This window comes from Eriocheir sinensis, unplaced genomic scaffold, assembly GCF_024679095.1.
Source record: "Eriocheir sinensis breed Jianghai 21 unplaced genomic scaffold, ASM2467909v1 Scaffold111, whole genome shotgun sequence".
Classification (NCBI taxonomy): Eukaryota; Metazoa; Arthropoda; class Malacostraca; order Decapoda; family Varunidae; genus Eriocheir; species Eriocheir sinensis.
The window spans coordinates 750,001-768,008 of NW_026110419.1; the positions used below are offsets into that span (position 1 = coordinate 750,001).

At 40.7% G+C, this 18,008-nt stretch overlaps 1 protein-coding gene across 1 annotated transcript in view; it reads right to left on the minus strand.

The window, feature by feature from the left end:
* LOC126989251 (basement membrane-specific heparan sulfate proteoglycan core protein-like) overlaps nt 1-18,008 on the minus strand; it is a 60,362-nt gene that overhangs the window by 32,427 nt on the left and 9,927 nt on the right. Inside the window, exon 2 of the mRNA XM_050847899.1 lies at nt 1,523-1,668. Within this exon, the coding sequence (XP_050703856.1) occupies nt 1,523-1,668 (146 nt within the window). The remainder of the gene's footprint in view (nt 1-1,522; nt 1,669-18,008) is intronic.

Here is an 18,008-nt window from a genome sequence, read left to right on the forward strand (position 1 = left end):
ATGAAAAACACAGCCACAGACAGACAGATAGACAGGTTGATTGACAAACAGGTAAAAACAAAGAGCCAACATTGATACAAACAAACATATGCTTTTAGATACACTCATAGGGAGAGAGAGAGAGAGAGAGAGAGAGAGAGAGAGAGAGAGAGAGAGAGAGAGAGAGAGAGAGAGAGAGAGAGAGAGAGAGAAAACACACCCACTGACAGGTTGAAAGACAAACAGGTGAAAAACAAGCAAAAAAAACATATACTTTTAGATATACTATTAGATATGAAGACACTGACCCCTCCTTCCACACACACACACCCCTGAGCAAGAAAAAACAAACAAACACGAACAGACCCTGATAAAAACACTCACACACTCTGCTACACGTTTACATCCTAAAAGAAACACGAAAAAAACATTAAAAAACACTGGGAGAAAGAATACCGGGAGAACAGACAGCCAACAAAACGAGAGTCGGTGAGGCGGAGAACAGATGGAACGCAGCAGAAACAGAGATAGAAGGGGGGATAAGAGAGAGGGAGGGAGAGAGAGAGAGTGGGGAGGGAAGGGGAGGCAGGCAAGGGCGGGGAAAAGATTAGCAATATCGTGGGATGCAGGCGTGGTTTGAAGGACAAGAGGGCGTGGTAGCACTTTAGAGAGGCGAGAGATAGAGCTTGACGGATATATATGGCGTTTTGAGGACATAGATATGACTTACTGTAGAGAGGGCATGGACGTGTGTGTGTAGATGGAAAAGATCAGGTGAGAGGTAAGAAACTTTGGACATGTGTGGAAAGTAAAGGTGAAATACACATGGAAAAGATCAGTTGAGAGGTAGGAAACTTTGGACGTGTGTGGAAGGTAAAGGTGAAATACACATGGAAAAGATCAGTTGAGAGGTAAGAAACTTTGGACGTGTGTGGAAAGTAAAGGTGAAATACACATGTCACTGGAAATGTGTACACGGATTAAGGGCACAAGGGGAGGACTAGTATAATTAGGGTCGCGTAAAGGGGACATGGGTAGGGTAATGAGACGTGGAATATCATAAGATGGTTGTTATAATAGAAAGAGCATCATGATAGGAGACGAATGAGAAGAGAATAAGACAGCTGGGGGAGGCAATAATGAGAGGTAGAAGGAGGAAAGGGAAGAGAAATAAATGGAGGCCGAGAAGGTGAAGGAAAAATATTCATGAGCAAACCGCTGGAAACTACGAGACAAAGGACTAGAATAATAAGGGTCTCGTAAAGGGGACATAATTAAACGTGGAATATCATGAGGTTGTTGTTATAATAGAAAGAGCACCATGGTAGGAGGCGAATGTGAAGAGAGTAAGACAGCTGGAGGAGGCAATAATGAAAGGTAGAAGGAGGAAAAGGAGTCCGAGAAGGTGGAGGAAAAATATTCATGAACAAATTCCTGGAAATTACAAGACTAAGACAAGGCTGTGAGGTTCGCCAGGACATAAGGAGGGCTCGAACCATGTACAGCCGTCACGTGGAGCCTGTCAAGGGGCCTCAACGCTCACCCGTGACAGTGAGCGCCGCATCCAGCACCAGGGGCGGCGTCGTGTCCACCTGGCAGCGGTAGTCCCCCACGTCCTCCGCCTGCACGTCCCCGATCACCAGCTGCCACTTCTGCCAGCCGTCCCCCGCCTCGTGCACAAGCCGGTACCTGCAGGGGCGAGGGGCACTGAGCTGTAATGGAGAAGCTATAAGGGAAAGAGGAAGCTATAAGGGAGAGGGGAATCTATAAGGGGAAGAATCCAATACCCCTTCCGGTCCCTGTTACCTGATCCCTCCCGACAACCACCAATAAGAGTCAACCTTCCCCGCCGCCCTCAAATATCTCTTTTTTACAGTAAAGGAAACAGCTCAAGGACAATAAACAAAGAAAACACAGAAAAACGCCCATATGAAAACAGAAATAGTAGCCAGAAGGGAGGTCAATTTAGGATGGAGAGGCGTCTTGATACTTTTCCCCTGCATAAAATGACGAAGAGACGAGGCATGTGTGTGGAGTGATCGGTGATATGCAAAATGCGCAGAAAAACAACACTCCATCACTTGGGATCATAAGAGAAAAGGTAAATTCAAGTCACTTTCCTAGACCCAAACACTAATTTACCCAAAACCACCCATGAAAAAGGGAACCAGTAGGTTTATTGACCCGGTAGCAGCGACGGGCCACATTTGCGGCTTTATCGTGTATCAGCGATGGGCCAAATTTCTGCCGTGATATAAACCTCCCAAAATAGATGATGCATAAACTGATCACACATGCATTAATATATATTATGAAATGGTTTGCGTGAGTGATGATTCTTTCTCATTATTTTACATAGAGGGGCCTTTAACCTAACCTAACCTAACCTAAGAGACATGATCCCCGCAGCTACCGGGTTAAGGCAAGGCTGACTCCCCACTAGAAGCCCACGTCTGGAGGTGTTAAGAGGTGCATAGCAGGGCCGGGCGCCTTGATGGACCCGTAAGAGGCCGTGAGTGGCGTGCTGAAGGACGTGTGGAGGCTTTACGACGCTGATCCACCCTCGTTCAGGCCCTGCAAGTGGCGATAATCAAACTTTTTCGTGGGAGCTTTTCACTTCCTCACCGGCCTGGCTTCTGCGACGGCGTGGGGATGAAGTGTTTTTGATTGTCCCTCTCCTCCACGCCTCCCTGCTCCACTTCTCCTCCCTCCTCCACGCCCCTTCTGATCCTCCCTCCCCCCCTTCCAGACGCCGACAGCCGGGAAGCAACAGTGACAGCAGGACAGGAACACGACGGACGCGACAGGTATTTGTGGAAGGGAAATGTGAACGTGGTGCTGATAATAGATTTTTTTATGTCGTTTTATGAAGCGTCCTCTCGGCTGCCTGCATGATTTTTTTTTTTTTTTTTTTTTTTTTTTTGGGTGTGTATGAAGTGGAGGAAGGAAAAAGACCCATGGTGCATAATACAGTGGAGTGTTGAATTTTTAGATTTAGCGTTATATTGTTACGCGTTCTCTCTTATACTATACCGCATTTCTTTTTTTTTTGTATGATGTGGAGGAAGAAAAAAGACCTGTGATGCAAAATACAGTGGAGTGTTGAATTTTTAGAGTTAGTGTTGTATTGTTACGCGTTCTCTCTTATAATACACTGCGTTTTGTTTTTATTTTTATGATCTGGAGGAAGGAAAAAGACCCGTCGTGCATGATACAGAGGATATTAATTTTTGAGTGTTACCGTTATACTATTGCGCATTGTTCTTCTTCCGTAACGCATTCCATTGTACGAAGGTGGAAAAGAAAGACGCCTTGGACATAATTTCCGTAATAATGAATTTTGAGTGTTGCTGATATATTGCTATACGTTATTCTTCTTATATAACGCATTCCATTGTACGAAGGTGGAAAAGAAAGACGCCTTGTACATAATTTCCGTAATAATGAATTTTGAGTGTTGCTGATATATTGCTATACGTAATTCTTTTTCTATAACGCATTCCATTGTACGAAGGTGGAAAAGAAAGACGCCTTGGACATAATTTCCGTGATAATGAATTTTGAGTGTTGCTGATATATTGCTATACGTAATTCTTCTTCTATAACACATTCCATTGAACGAAGTGAGAGAAAGACTCCTTGGACATAATTTCCGTGATAATGATTAATTTTGAGTGTTGTTGATATATTGCTATACGTTATTCTTATATAACGCATTCCATTGTACGAAGTGAGAGAAAGACTCCTGGGACATAATTTCCGTGATAACGAACTTTGAGTGTCATTAGTATTATTTCCATGCACGTGTTCCCTATTAAAGATTTATTTCGCTACAGGTTCATACGAAGGACTAATTAATTGATACGTTTTTTTTTTTGTTTTTTTTTTAAAGGGGTTTGCGTCAATATTTAATTTCTTTCACAGGTTTTTGTTTCTCGTCGTAAAATTTATCTATTATGGCAGGTGTTCACTCCAGGGAGCCGAGGACGGGAATGTTGTTAAGAAAGCTTTTTGTGGTGTTGTTGTTGTTGTTTTTGTTTTGTTTTGTTTTTGTCCACCGCGTTTTATCTGATTCGTGATTGTCAACCTCCGAAATAGTTAAAGAAAAGATAATAGTTAGTAGTTACAGAAATAGTTAAAGGTTAAGAAATAGTAAAATAGTTTGCGGGTTTTTTTTCGTTTACTTTCCCTTCACTTCTTTTCCTTTTTTTTTTTTTTCTCTCTACCATGTTTCCCGGCGCGATATGACCCAGATGTTGCGGCGCCAAGACACGACGAACCAATAACAGTAATCAATCTACCATGTTTCATCCGACTCGTGTTTGTCGTCCCCCATAACAGTTAAAGAAAATATAACAGTTAATAGCTAGAAAAATAGTTGAATAATGTGAGTTTTATTTTGGTGTAGAGTCCCTTCACTTTTTTTTCTATTATGTTTCATGCGACTCGTGTTTGTCGTCCCCCATAACAGTTAAAGAAAATATAACACTTAGTAGCTAGAGAAATAGTTGAATAATGTGAGTTTTATTTTGATGTAGAGTCCCTTCACTTTTTTTTCTATTATGTTTCATCCGACTCGTGTTTGTCGTCCACCATAATAGCTAAAGAAAAAGATAACAGTTAATAGCTGAAGAAATAGTTAGATAATGGGAGTTTTATTTCGGTTTAAATTCCCTTCACTTTTTTTTCTACTGTGTTTCATCCGACTCGTGTTTGTCGTCCACCATAATAGCTAAAGAAAAAAGATAACAGTTAATAGCTAAAGAAATAGTTAGATAATGGGAGTTTTATTTCGGTTTAGATTCCCTTCACTTTTTTTTCTACTATGTTTCATCCGACTCGTGTTTGTCGTCCATAATATTTAAAGAAAAGATAATATTCAATAGTTAAAGAAAAGGTAACAGTTAATAGCTAAAGAAATAGTTAAATAATGTGAGTCTTCTTTTGGTGGAGAGCCCCTTCACTTTTTGTTCTACCATAATATTTAAAGAAAAGATAATATTCATGTTAAAGAAATCAGCCAAAATTAAAAAAAGTAATAGTTAGAATAAAGAAAGCGCGTCATTCCCTTCACCTGCTTTCATTTTTTTCACTTTTCATCTGAGTTATGTCTGCCGTAGGAAAAAGCGTGACGCGTAATTCCTAGTTTGCACACAGTTATGGACGGCTCGCTAATCACTTGTTTTCTGCGGGTTCTTTTTCGTTCAGTTTCCCTTCACGTATTTGTGCTGGGCGTCCTAAAAAATGTTATGCGCGTGGCGGCGGCCTAAACTGCTGTCACGGGTGTCCGGCGCGGGGTAACTTTGTTGATTCTGTTACCCACGAGCAATTATACTTTTTTCTCTGTTCATTTGTTTTTTAACCTGTTTTCTCCCCTACGACACTGCCCCCCCCCTCCCCTCACTCCCTTTGGCATGCTTGTAGGTAGGAAAAAAAAAGACAACGCAGTACAGCCTCTTCAAACCTCATATATTTTTCTTCCACTTTACCTCCACTTTTCTAGACTTTTATTATTCCTTCACTTCTTTATAATGACAGGTAGGCCTTTCTACTTTCTGTCGTCACAATTCCTATCTACCTATCTTCATTCATTCTCGAGCAGTCAGGTAATATGAGATTAAAACACCTGTCTGCGCTAATGAAAAAGGTAAATTAGAATATAAAGGCATATCCCGCACCCTTTTCAGCACTAATTTACCTGTACACTACGACAAAGGACAGGTATAAATAAAACATATAATTTACCTCAAACCCCACAGGTATTATATGAGATTTAAACACCTGTCTAAGCTAATAATAAAGGTAAGTCAGTAGGTAAAGGTATATCCTGCACACTTTTAAGTACTAATTAACCTGTACACTACGACGACAAAGGACAATTATAAACAGAACGTATAATTTACTTCATACCTCGAATTAAACGTAATAAACACACCTGTCCGCTCTAGTTACAAAGGCACAGCCCAACAACCTGACCCGCGTAATCAATTTTAAATCTCGTTAATTGCTTTTTTGATACCCACCAATTAACAAAGGCTCCAGGGATGAGGCGAGGGTCTTTATTTAGCTCCGTCTGCGTGTCTATCCGTTTAAACCTCGCTCTTGTCGCTGCTCCATCCACGCGAGGGTAGTGTATTGTTGCTTATTGAGGGAAGTGGACTCTATCTAAATCTACAAGTACATTCTACCCCGCCTTAATATTTATCACCTTTTTCTCCTTTTTTTATCTTTCTGTGTGTCTATCTTGTCATTGCTTCATCCACAAGAGGTTAGGGGATTGTTGCTTATTGAGGGGAACTGGACTCTTTCTACAAAAAATCTTCAAGGATATTTTACCCTCTTTATTTCTATCACTTTTTTCACATTTAGTATCCACACAGTCTTGCTCGTGCATTCTTGGCCTCACTATTTCCCCGTATCCATATTATTAGCCTTTTGTGTGTGTGTGTGTGTATGGGTGTGGGTGGGTGTGGGTGTGTGTGTGCGTGTGTGTGGCGAAGTGGCGCTATCTCATTCTATTCTACCCTGTCTTTGTTTATATCACTTTTTGTACATTTCTTATCCACGCAACGGTAAGCCTCGCAGATTCTTGCCGACCAGTCTTCCCGTGTTATCCTTTTATTGGAGTGGTTTCATTGTCTAAATCGTCATGGATATTGTACTGCCTTTGTGAATATCGACTTGACTATTCACATCCTTTCATCTCCTATCCACGCACCGTTAAAGCCTCTCACATTCATGGCACCCAGTCTTCCCGTGTATCCTTTTATTAGAGTGGTTTCATTCTGTCTAAATCGTCATGGATATTGTACTGCCTTTGTCCCTATCGCCTTGACTATTCACTTCCTTTCATCTCCAACCCTCACAACGTTAAAGCCTCTCACATTCTTGGTGCCCAGTCGTCCCCTGTGTATTCTTTTATTAGAGTGGTTTCATTGTCTAAATCGTCATGGATATTGTACTGCCTTTGTGAATATCGACTTGACTATTCACATCCTCTCATCTCTTATCCACACAACGTTAAAACCTCTCACATTCTTGGCGCCCAGTCTTCCCGTGTGTATTCTTTTATTAGAGTGGTTTCACTGTCTAAATCGTCATGGATATTGTACTGCCTTTGTGAATATCGACTTGACTATTCACATCCTTTCATCTCCTATCCACGCATCGTTAAAGCCTCTCACATTCTTGCCGCCCAGTCTTCCCGTGTATCCTTTTATTAGAGTGGTTTCATTCTGTCTAAATCGTACTGCCTTTGTGCCTATCGACTTAACTATTCACATCCTTTCATCTCCTATCCACGGACCGTTAAAGCCTCTCACATTCTTGGCACCCAGTCTTCCCATGCTATCCTTTTTATTCGAGTTTTTCCTGTGGCGGCGGCGGACACGGGCGCAGGGAAGCCTCTCGCGTGCATGGGTGTCCACTTCCGCGACAGGACAGCGGCGCAGGAGGGGAAAAAAAGAGCGGGAAAAACTGGCGAGATTGTTTCCTGCTGACGCGACGAGGCGTTTTTGTGGCCGGTGCCTTGTCGCGGTGTTTTGTTTGGAATATGTGATGGCGCCCCCCTCCCCCCTTACCCCAGTTCCCCTTTCCCCCTTCCCCTAGTCACCCCCCTCCCAGTGGTGTTAGTGAGCAAGGGGAAGGAAGAGGACATGGAGGGAAAGAAGGAGAAAGAGGAAAACAAGGACGAGAAAAGAAATGAGGTCAATAAAAAAAAAACAAGTCAAATAATAACGAAGGAGGAAGAGGGGAAAGAGGAGGAGGAGGAGAGAGAGAAGGAGGAAGAGGACACGAATGAAAGTAGGAGGAGGAGAAAGAAGAGGAAAACAAGAACGAAAAAATGTCAAATAACGAACAGTCGAATAGCAAAGGAAGAGGAAGAGGAAGTAAAGGAGGAGGAGGAAGACAAAGAGGAAGAGAAAATGACAAAGATCAACAAAGAAATCAAGTCAAACAGTTAAGGAAAAGAACAACAATTAGCAAGAAATGGCCAGGAAAGAATAGAAGGGAATTAAGTCCAGACACACAAGTTTGAATAATTAAAGAAGGTGAAGCGAGAAGGAGGAGAACGAGAGAGAGAGAGAGAGAGAGAGAGAGAGAGAGAGAGAGAGAGAGAGAGAGAGAGAGAGAGAGAGAGAGAGAGAGAGAGAGAGAGAGAGAGAGAGAGAGAGAGAGAGAGAGAGAGAGAGAGAGAGGATGAAGAGATTTAATTGACACGAGCTAATTGAATAACGTGAGATGAAGAAAAGCAGGAAGAGGGAAATGAGTAGGAGAAGGGGAAGAAGGATACGAGAGATTCACAAGAGGAGGAGGAGGAAGAGGAGAAAGGGGAGGGAAGATCGAGAAATTAGATACGGACTTTAGAGAAATTAAAATGTAACAGCAGAAAGAGGAGTAGAGAAAGGTGGAGGAGAAAGAAGAGGAAGGGAAAGTATGTTGAAAGGATGTTGAAGAAGTGAAAAGGTAGAAGAGAAAAAGGAGAGAAAGGAGAAACAGGGAAGATAAGACAAGTATATGAAAGGAAAGAGGATAAGGACGGTAAAAGAAGGTAATAATGAAAGATATAACAAGGAGGAGAAGTAGAAGAAGGAGGAGGAGGAAAAATAAAAGGAAGGAAAGAAAATGTAGAAGAGAAAAAGGAGAGAAAGGAGAAACAGGGAAGATAGGACAAGTAGATGAAAGGGAAGTGGATAAGAAAGGTAAAAGAAGGTGATAATAAAAGATAGAACAAGGAGGAAATGTAGAAGGAGGAAGAGGAAGAAGAGGAAGGAAAGGAAATGTAGAAAAGAAAAAGGAGGGAAAGGAGAAATGGAAAAGATAGGATAATTATATGAAAGGGAAGAGGATAAGGAAGGTAAAAGAAGGTAATAATAAAAGATAGAACAAGGAGGAGAAGTAGAAGAAGGAGGAGGAAGAAGAAGAAGAGGAAGGAATGGAAATGTAGAAAAGAAAAAGGAAGGAAAGGAGAAACGGGAAAGATAGGATAATTAGATGAAAGGGAAGAGAATATTGAAGGTAAAAAAAAGGTAACAATAGAAGATAGAACAGGGAAAAATAGAAGAAGCAGTAGGAGGAAGAAGAAGAAGGAAAGGAAATATAGAAGAGGAAAATGAAGAAAAGGAGAAATGGAGAAGATAGGATAATTAGATGAACGGGGAGAAGATAAGGAAGGCAAAAAAACGTAATAATAGAAGATAGAACAAGGAGGAGAAGTAGAAGAGGAAGGAGGAGGAGGAGGAGGAGGAGGAGAAAGAAGAGGCAGGAGAGGAGATGGAGTAAATGGGAGAAACACAAAATATGAAGTAGTAAACTGCCTTCCGAGTGTTCTATATAAGGCGACGCAGGAAATTAAATAACAAATAATAAAAACGAGACACAAAGTACGAAGGAAAAAAAATAAGCAGAAACACAAGGAGAAAATTACTAAATAAAGAAGGAGAGGAAGAGAGGAAGATAGCAAATAAGTGTCAGGCCTTAAGATGACGGGAGAGAGAGGCGTAGAGAAGGAGGAAGAGAGGAAGAAAGCGCGAGAAAGGAAGGAAATGGAAGACCAGACGAAGTGTGAAGGGAATGACCGCAATGGAAGGGGGAGCTAAAGAAGAACAAAGAAAACGAGAAGAGGAAGACATAAAGGAGTGTTTCTCTCTCTCTCTCTCTCTCTCTCTCTCTCTCTCTCTCTCTCTCTCTCTCTCTCTCTCTCTCTCTCTCTCTCTCTCTCTCTCTCTCTCTCTCTCTCTCTCTCTCTCTCTCTCTCTCTCTCTCTCTCTCTTCTCTCTCACACACACACACACACACACACACACACACACACACACACACACACACAGAGCAATAATTAGTGTAATGGGCGTATGTATGCTGCTTCTGTATGTGTGTGTGTGTGTGTGTGTGTGTGTGTGTTTGTGTGTGCGTAATAGCGCGTCGTTTAAAAGTAATTAGAGAAAGGTGTAAAAAACGGAGGGAGTGGAAAAAGTTTTGTGTTCTGGTTGTAACGTGTTTTATGTGTGTTTGTTTATTCGCACCACTGAGAAAAAGAATATAACAGGTCGCGGCGGCGGCCCCTTAATATTCTGCTGTTACTCGCGTGAAAAATTAAAACTTTGCTCTGTTTTCGTGTGCGGGAACCTGTGGCCATGAACAAGGAACAGTGGATCGATTTGCTTTTATTATCTGTTTATGTTTTAGTTTTTTTTTATTATTTCTATGAATTAGTTGTGATTAGTGAAGAAGAAGGAGAGGAAGAACAAAAGGAGGAGGAGGAGGAGAAGGAGGAGGAGGAGGAAGATCTAATTGGATGAGTGTTTCGTAGCTGTTAATTGTTTTCATAAATTTCTGTTGTTCATTATTGTTTGCATAAGTTATTTGTGGTTATGTGTGTATTTGTGTTTGTATTAGTTATTGTGCGGTGTTAAGTGTGAAGAAGGATGGGATAGATAGGTTTGTATTCATTATTTGCTTATTCATATATTTTTGTGTTTATTGTTGTTTATATTATTTATTTCAGGTTATTTATTTAGTATTTGTGTTTGTATTTGAGTTTTCTTGTGCGTGCGATGACATACAAATAACCCTTAAGACAGCTGAAGGAAATATTCTAAAAAAAAATCATAGAAACGAATTATAAGTTTTTGTCTATACTGATTAATGTGGAATGTTGGGTTAGCAAGAAATCAAACTGAAGGTGAATATATTCAATCATGATCCATAAAAAAAAGTTAAATTAGTTTATGAGGTCATTTTAAAAAGAGAATGTTTTGTGGAATGAGAATAAGAATGAGAGAATGAGAATGAGAGAATGTTTAAAAAGAGAATGTTTTGTGGAATGAAAATGAGAGAATGAGAGAATGAGAATGAGAATGAGAAAACGTTTAAAAAGAGAATGTTTTGTGGAATGAGAATGAGAGGATGTTTAAAAAGAGAACGTTTTGTGGAATGAGAATGAGAATGAGAGGATGTTTAAGAAGAGAATGTTTTGTGGAATGAGAATGAGAATGAGAGGATGAGAATGAGAATGAGAATGAGAATGAGAATGAGAGGATGAGAATGAGAATGAGAATGAGAGGATGAGAATGAGAATGAGAATGAGAGGATGAGAATGAGAATGAGAATGAGAGAATGTTTAAAAAGAGAATGTTTTATGGAATGAGAATGAGAGAATGAGAATGAGAATGAGAATGAGAATGAGAGAATGTTTAAAAAGAGAATGTTTTGTGGAAAGAGAAAATCCTTGAGAAAAAGCTTCATAAACCGGTCTTGTCGTTTCCGGGGCTGCTCCCGTCACGTACGAAGAAGGGCGGGGGAAAGGAAAACGTAATATGAAAGCAAGGACAAAGAAAGAGATAATATTTTGTGTTGACGTAATAGAAGGAAGGAAGCGGAGGGAATATGTGAGGAGAAAGAACTAGAAAAAAATAAATCACGTGTGTTTCCTTACTGTGCTATGTCAAATATTTGCTGGAAGTATGCCTTTGTACAGCCTGTGCCTAAGAAGGGTGACCGTTCCAATCCCTCAAACTATCGCATTATAGCTTTACTTTCCTGTCTATCTAAAGCTTTTGAATCAATCCTTAACCGGAAGATTCAAAAGCATCTTTCCACTTCTAACCTTCTATCTGATCGCCAGTATGGATTCCGCAAGGGGCGTTCTACTGGCGATCTTCTTGCTCTCTAAACTGACTCTTGGTCATCCTCTCTTAGCAGTTTCGGTGAAACTTTCTCTGTTGCGCTAGACATATCGAAAGCCTTCGATAGAGTCTGGCACCAGTCTTTGCTTTCTAAACTGCCCTCTTTTGGATTCTATCCTTCTCTCTGTTCCTTTATCTCCAGTTTCCTTTCCGGCCGTTCTATCTCTGCTGTGGTAGACGGTCACTGCTCTTCCCCTAAACCTATCAACAGTGGCGTTCCACAGGGCTCTGTCCTAGCACCCACTCTCTTCCTGTTATTCATCAATGATCTTCTTTCCATAACAAACTGTCCTGTCCACTCATACGCCGACGACTCCACTCTGCATTATTCAACTTCTTTCAATAGAAGACCATCACAACAGGAAGTACACGACTCCAGACTGGAGGCTGCAGAACGCTTAACCTCAGACCTTGCTATCATTTCCGATTGGGGTAGAAGGAACCTTGTGTCCTTCAATGCCTCAAAAACTCAATTTCTCCACCTATCAACTCGACACAATCTTCCAAACACCTATCCCCTATTCTTCGACAACACTCGGCTGTCACCGTCTTCAACACTAAACATCCTCGGTCTATCCTTAACTCAAAATCTCAACTGGAAACTTCATATCGCCTCTCTCGCTAAATCAGCTTCCTCGAGGTTGGGCGTTCTGTATCGTCTCCGCCAGTTCTTCTCCCCCGCGCAGTTGCTATCCATATACAGGGGCCTTGTCCGCCCTCGTATGGAGTATGCATCTCACGTGTGGGGAGGCTCCACTAACACAGCTCTTCTGGACAGAGTGGATTCTAAGGCTCCTCGTCTCATCAGCTCTCCTCCTCCTACTGATAGTCTTCTACCTCTTAAATTCCGCCGCGATGTTGCCTCTCTTTCTATCTTCTATCGATATTTCCACGCTGACTGCTCTTCTGAACTTGCTAACTGCATGCCTCCCCCCTTCCCGCGGCCCCGCTGCACACGATTTTCTACTCATGCTCATCCCTATACTGTCCAAACCCCTTATGCAAGAGTTAACCAGCATCTTCACTCTTTCATCCCTCACGCTGGTAAACTCTGGAACAATCTTGCTTCATCTGTATTTCCTCCTGCTTACGACTTGAACTCTTTCAAAAGGAGGATATCAGGACACCTCTCCTCCCGAAATTGACCTTTCTTTCGGCCACCTCTTTTGATTTTTTTTTTGTGGGGGGAGCAGCGAGCAGCGTGCTTTTTTATTATTGTTTTTTTTGTGTGTGTGTGCCCTTGAGCTGTCTCTTTGTTGTAAAAAAAAAAAAATATAATAAAAAATGTGATATGAAGGGAAGGACAAAGAAAGTGATGATATTTTGTGTTGACCTAATAGAAGGAAGGAAGGAAGCGGAGGGAATGTGTGAGGCTGGGAGTTTCCTTACTGTGTTATGTCAAATATTTTAATAAAAAATGTGATATGAAAGGAAGGACAAAGAAAGTGATGATATTTTGTGTTGACCTAATAGAAGGAAGGAAGAAATCTGTGAGGAGCAAGAACTTTAAACTATGATATCACATGTGTTTATTTATTGTTACGTCAAAATATTCTAATAAATGTAATATGAAAGCAAGGGCAAAGCAAGTGAGCATATAGTGTGTTGACGTAATAGAAGGAAGGAAGAAAGAACTAGAGAATAATAAAAGAACTAAAAAATAGTATCTCGTGTTACTGTAATGTCTTGTGATGAAATATTCCGAGGAGCAGAAAATAGAAAAAAAATACAAGAGCTAGAATAATAAATAAAAAAAAATCACGTGTTAAATACTCTGATGAAAAAAAGACGTTACTGAGGAAAAAAAAGTCCTAAAATATTTTTAGTGTGTTGCGACGAAATATTCCGAGGAGCAGAAACTAGAAAAAAAAATAATAAAAGAACTAGAAAAATAAAATAAAAAATCACATGTGTTTCTTTACTGTGTTGCGCTAAATACTCTGATGAAAAAAAAAAAAGTTACAGAGGAAAAACAAAAAAAGAAAAAAGTCAAAATATTTCTAGTGTATGTAAAAAAAGAAGAGAAAAAAGGAAAAGGAAAAATAAATAGTAGTAATAAAGCTTAATTGTGGTGTTGAAATATTCTGCAACACACACACACACACACACACACACACACACACACACACACACACACACACACACACACACACACACACACACACACACACACACACACACACACACACACACACACACACACACACACACACACACACACACACACACACACACACACACACACACGCACACAGAAAAAAAAAATACACAGGAAAATACAGAGAAAAAGTGTATACAACAAAACCACGTAAATTTTAGAAGTAAACACACCTGCAACGATATAAAAAAAATGTATTGTTGCAGTAGATTGTGAGATGAAAGGAAGGAGGAGGAGGAGGAGGAGGAGGAGGAGGAGGAGGAGGAAGAAATTAAGGAAAAGAAAAAAGAAAAATGAGGATATAAAGAAAAAGAGCAGGAGGAGGAAGTAGAGGAGGAGGAGGAGAATTAACAGAGAAAGAGGTAGCTGAAAAAAAATTAAAAAAACGAAGACAAAGATACGGAGGAAAAAAAAAAGCTGCAAGAGAAGGAGGAAGAAGAAGAAGAAGAAGAGGAGGAGGAGGAGGAGGAGGAGATCTAATAGGAGGAGTGTTTCGCAGTTAGACAGAAACAGCGACAACGAAACGAGTAGCAGGAAGAGGAAGGCAAGATGCAGGAGGAGAAGGAGGAGGAGGAGAGTTGGCAGGCGGCTCAGGAGGATGACAACAAACTCCTGGTGATCATACTCCTGAATTGCCTCACTCTCTTGTTTTAATTTGTTCCTGAAACTAAACTTGGAGTCAAACCTTATTACGTATATTTTCCACTTCCTGCTTCCATGTGTATTCTTCCTTCCTTCCTTCCTTCCTCCTTCCTTCTTCTGCATTTCTCCTTTCTTGCTTTCTCTTCCATTGTTTTCTTCCTTCCTTCCTTCTTCCTCTTTCTTCATCTCCCACTTCCTGCTTCCATGTGTATTCTTCCTTCCTTCCTTCCTTCCTCCTTCCTTCCTCCTTTCTTCTTCTTCATTTCTCCTTTCCTGCTTTCTCTTTCATTGTTTTCTTCTTTCTTTGTTCCTTCTTCCTCCTCCTTCATTCGCCACTTCCTGTTTTCCTCTTCCATTCTTATTCTTCCTTCCTTCCTTCTTCTTCTTCATTTCTCCTTCCCTGCTTTCTCTTCCATTGTTTTTCTTTTTTCCTCGTTCCTTCTTCCTCCTTCTTCTTTTGCCACTTCCTGTTTTCCTCTTCCATTCTTATTCTTCCTTCTTTCCTTCTTTTATCAATTCCCACGTCCTGCTTTTATTTGTATTCTCCTTCCTTCCTTCCTTCCTTCCTTCAACCTTTCTTCTTCTTCCTCCTTCTTAACTCGTTTCATCCTTTCATGTTTGCTCTCCTTTCCTAATTCCTTTCTTCCTTGCTTCTTTCTTCCTCATATTTCATTTCCTGCTTTCTCTTCCATTGTTTTTCTTCCTTCTTTCTTCAGTTCCCACTTTCTTGTTTTTCGTTCATTGTAATTGTTTCCTCCTCTTCCTTCCTTACTTCTTCTTTATTTTCCACTTCTTGTTTCCCTTTTCCATTGTTATTCTTCCTCTTTCTTCATCTCCCACTTCCTGTTTACACGTCCATTCTCCTTCCTCCTTCCTTCCTTCTTCCTCCCTTCTTTCTCCTTGTTTACTTCCTGTCATGTTTGCTCTCCTTCTTCCTCCCTCCTTCCTTCCTGCTTTCTTCTTCTTCATTTCTCCTTCCCTGCTTTTTCTTTCATTGTTTTCTTCCTTCCTTGTTCCTTTTTCCTCCTCCTTCATTTCCACTTTCTGTTTTTCCTCTTCCATTCTTATTCTTTCTTCTTTCCTTCTTTTATCATTTCCCACTTCCTGCTTTCATGTTCATTCTCCTTCCTCCTTCCTTCCTTCTTCTTCCCTTCTTCCTGTTTCATCATTTGTTTCATCCTTTCATGTTTGCTTTCCATTCCTCCTTCCTTTCTTCCTTACTTCTTTCTTCCTCGTTTCTCATTTTCTGCTTTATTTTCCATTGTTTTTTTCTTCCTTCCTTCTTCGGTTTTCACTTTCTCGTTTTTCGTTCATCGTTATTGTTCTTTCCTTCCTTCCTTCTTCTTTATTTGCAGCTTCCTATTTCCCTCTCCCATTCTCATTCTTCCTTCCTTCCTTCCTTCTTCTTTATTTGCAGCTTCCTATTTCCCTCTCCCATTCTCATTCTTCCTTCCTTCCTTCTTCCTCTTTCTTCATCTTCCACTTCCTGCTTTCACGTCCATTCTCCTTCCTTCTTCCTTCCGTCCTCCTCCCTTCTTCCTCTTTATTTATTAGTTATTTTCTTTCATGTTTGTTCTCCTTCTTCCTTCCTCCTTCCTTCTCTCTCTTTCCTCTTTATTTATTTTTTTACTTCCTTTTATGTCTTTCATGTCCTTCGTCTTTATTCGTCTCCCACTTCCTGTTTTTTTCTTCACTCTCATTCTTCCTTCCCTCTTCTTCTTTTCTTCTTCCTCCTTCTTCATCTTCCACTTCCCCCTTTCTCGTCCACTGTTATTCTTCTTTTCTTCCTGCTTCCTCTTTCTTCATTTCCCACTTCCTGCTTTTCTCTTCCCTTCTAATTCTTGCTTCCTTCCTCTTCCACTTTCTTCAGCTCTCACTTCCTGCTTTCACCTCTATTCTCCTTTTTCCTTCCTTCCCTTTTCGTCGTTCCCACTTTCTCCTTCCCCTTCCATATTTCTTCTTCCTTCTCCCTTCATTTTTCATTCTTCCTTCATTCTTCTTCTTTCTTCAGTCCCACTTCCTGCTTTCCCATTCATTCTCATTCTTCCTCCCTTCTTTATCCTCTTTCTCCATTCTCTTTCTTCTCCTTGTGGTTTATCTTTCTTGTCTCACTCCGCGTTTTGTGTTTCTCTTATTATGTTTCTCCTTCTCTTTTGCTTACCTTTCTTGCCTCTTCCATTTCACCTGTCTCGTTTTATATTTTCTTCCTCCGTAATTACTTCTTACCTTTATTTTTTCATCTGTTCTTTTTCTCTGTTTTATAATATTAATTTTCTTGGTAATCTCCTTTTTTCTGTTTCTCGTTTTGCTTTTTTTTCATTTTTTCGTTTAGGCTTTTCTCTGCATTCTCATCCCGCAGAGCTGTAGCGATTACACGAGAGAGAGAGAGAGAGAGAGAGAGAGAGAGAGAGAGAGAGAGAGAGAGAGAGAGAGAGAGAGAGAGAGAGAGAGAGAGAGAGAGAGAGAGAGAGAGAGAGAGAGAGAGAGGTTGATGGTTATTGCCTCCTCGTCCTCGTCGGCGCCGTGAAGGTCCTCGTTTGTTATGTTTTCATTTAGCAAATTACAGGTGAACTGAAGCCTGTGTCAGCCAGGTGATTAAAGGTATGTGTGTGTGTGTGTGTGTGTGTGTGTGTGTGTGTGTGTGTGTGTGTGTGTGTGTGTGTGTGTGCGTGTTCGTGTGTGTGTGTGTGTGTGTGTGCGTGTGTGTGTGTGTGTGTGTGTGTGTGTGTGTGTGTGTGTGTGTGTGTGTGTGTGTGTGTGTGTGTGCGTGTGTGTGTGTGTGTGTGTGTGTGTGTGTGTGTGTGTGTGTGTGTGTGTGTGTGTGTGTGTGTGTGTGTGTGTGTGTGTGTGTGTGTGTGTGTGTGTGTGTGTGTGTGTGTGTGTGTGTGTGGAGAGAGAGAGAGAGAGACTGACTAAGCCTCCCTCTCCTCTCCTACATTTCCCTCCAGTATTACGTTGCCTCATCCTTATATCCTTCCTTCCTTCTTTCCTCTCCTCCATTTCTTTTTTTTCCTTTCGCCTTTATTCTTTTATTCCTTGACAACATTTCTCATTCTCCTATTTTATTGCTTTCCTTAATTATTCCATCCTTCCATTTTTACATCCTCCTTCCCTTTCATTCCTCCTTTTCTCTATTTTTTTTTTCATTACTATTTTTTTTCCATTCTTACACTTTTTATTATTTTTGTTCCTTCCTTCCTTCGTCCTTCCATTTTATCCCCTCTCTCCCATCCAGCCACTCTTTCATTTATTCTTATTTTCTCACTTCTCGTCTTCTTTCCTCGACTCCTCTCCTCCAAAATCATTCTTTCCTTTCTCTTTATTCTTCTTTCTCATGTCCTTCCTTTTCTTCCCTTTTTCTTCTCTCCAATCCTTCATCGTGGTTCTCTCCTCCTTTTCACTTTTCATTTTTTTTTCCATTTCTTCCTTCCATCACCTTATCCTCCATCACTTTTTTTTCTTTATTTCATCCTCCTTCTCTTCGTCTTTTATTTATTTTCCATTTTTTTCTCCTTTCTCCAAATCGTTTATCTCACCTCCTT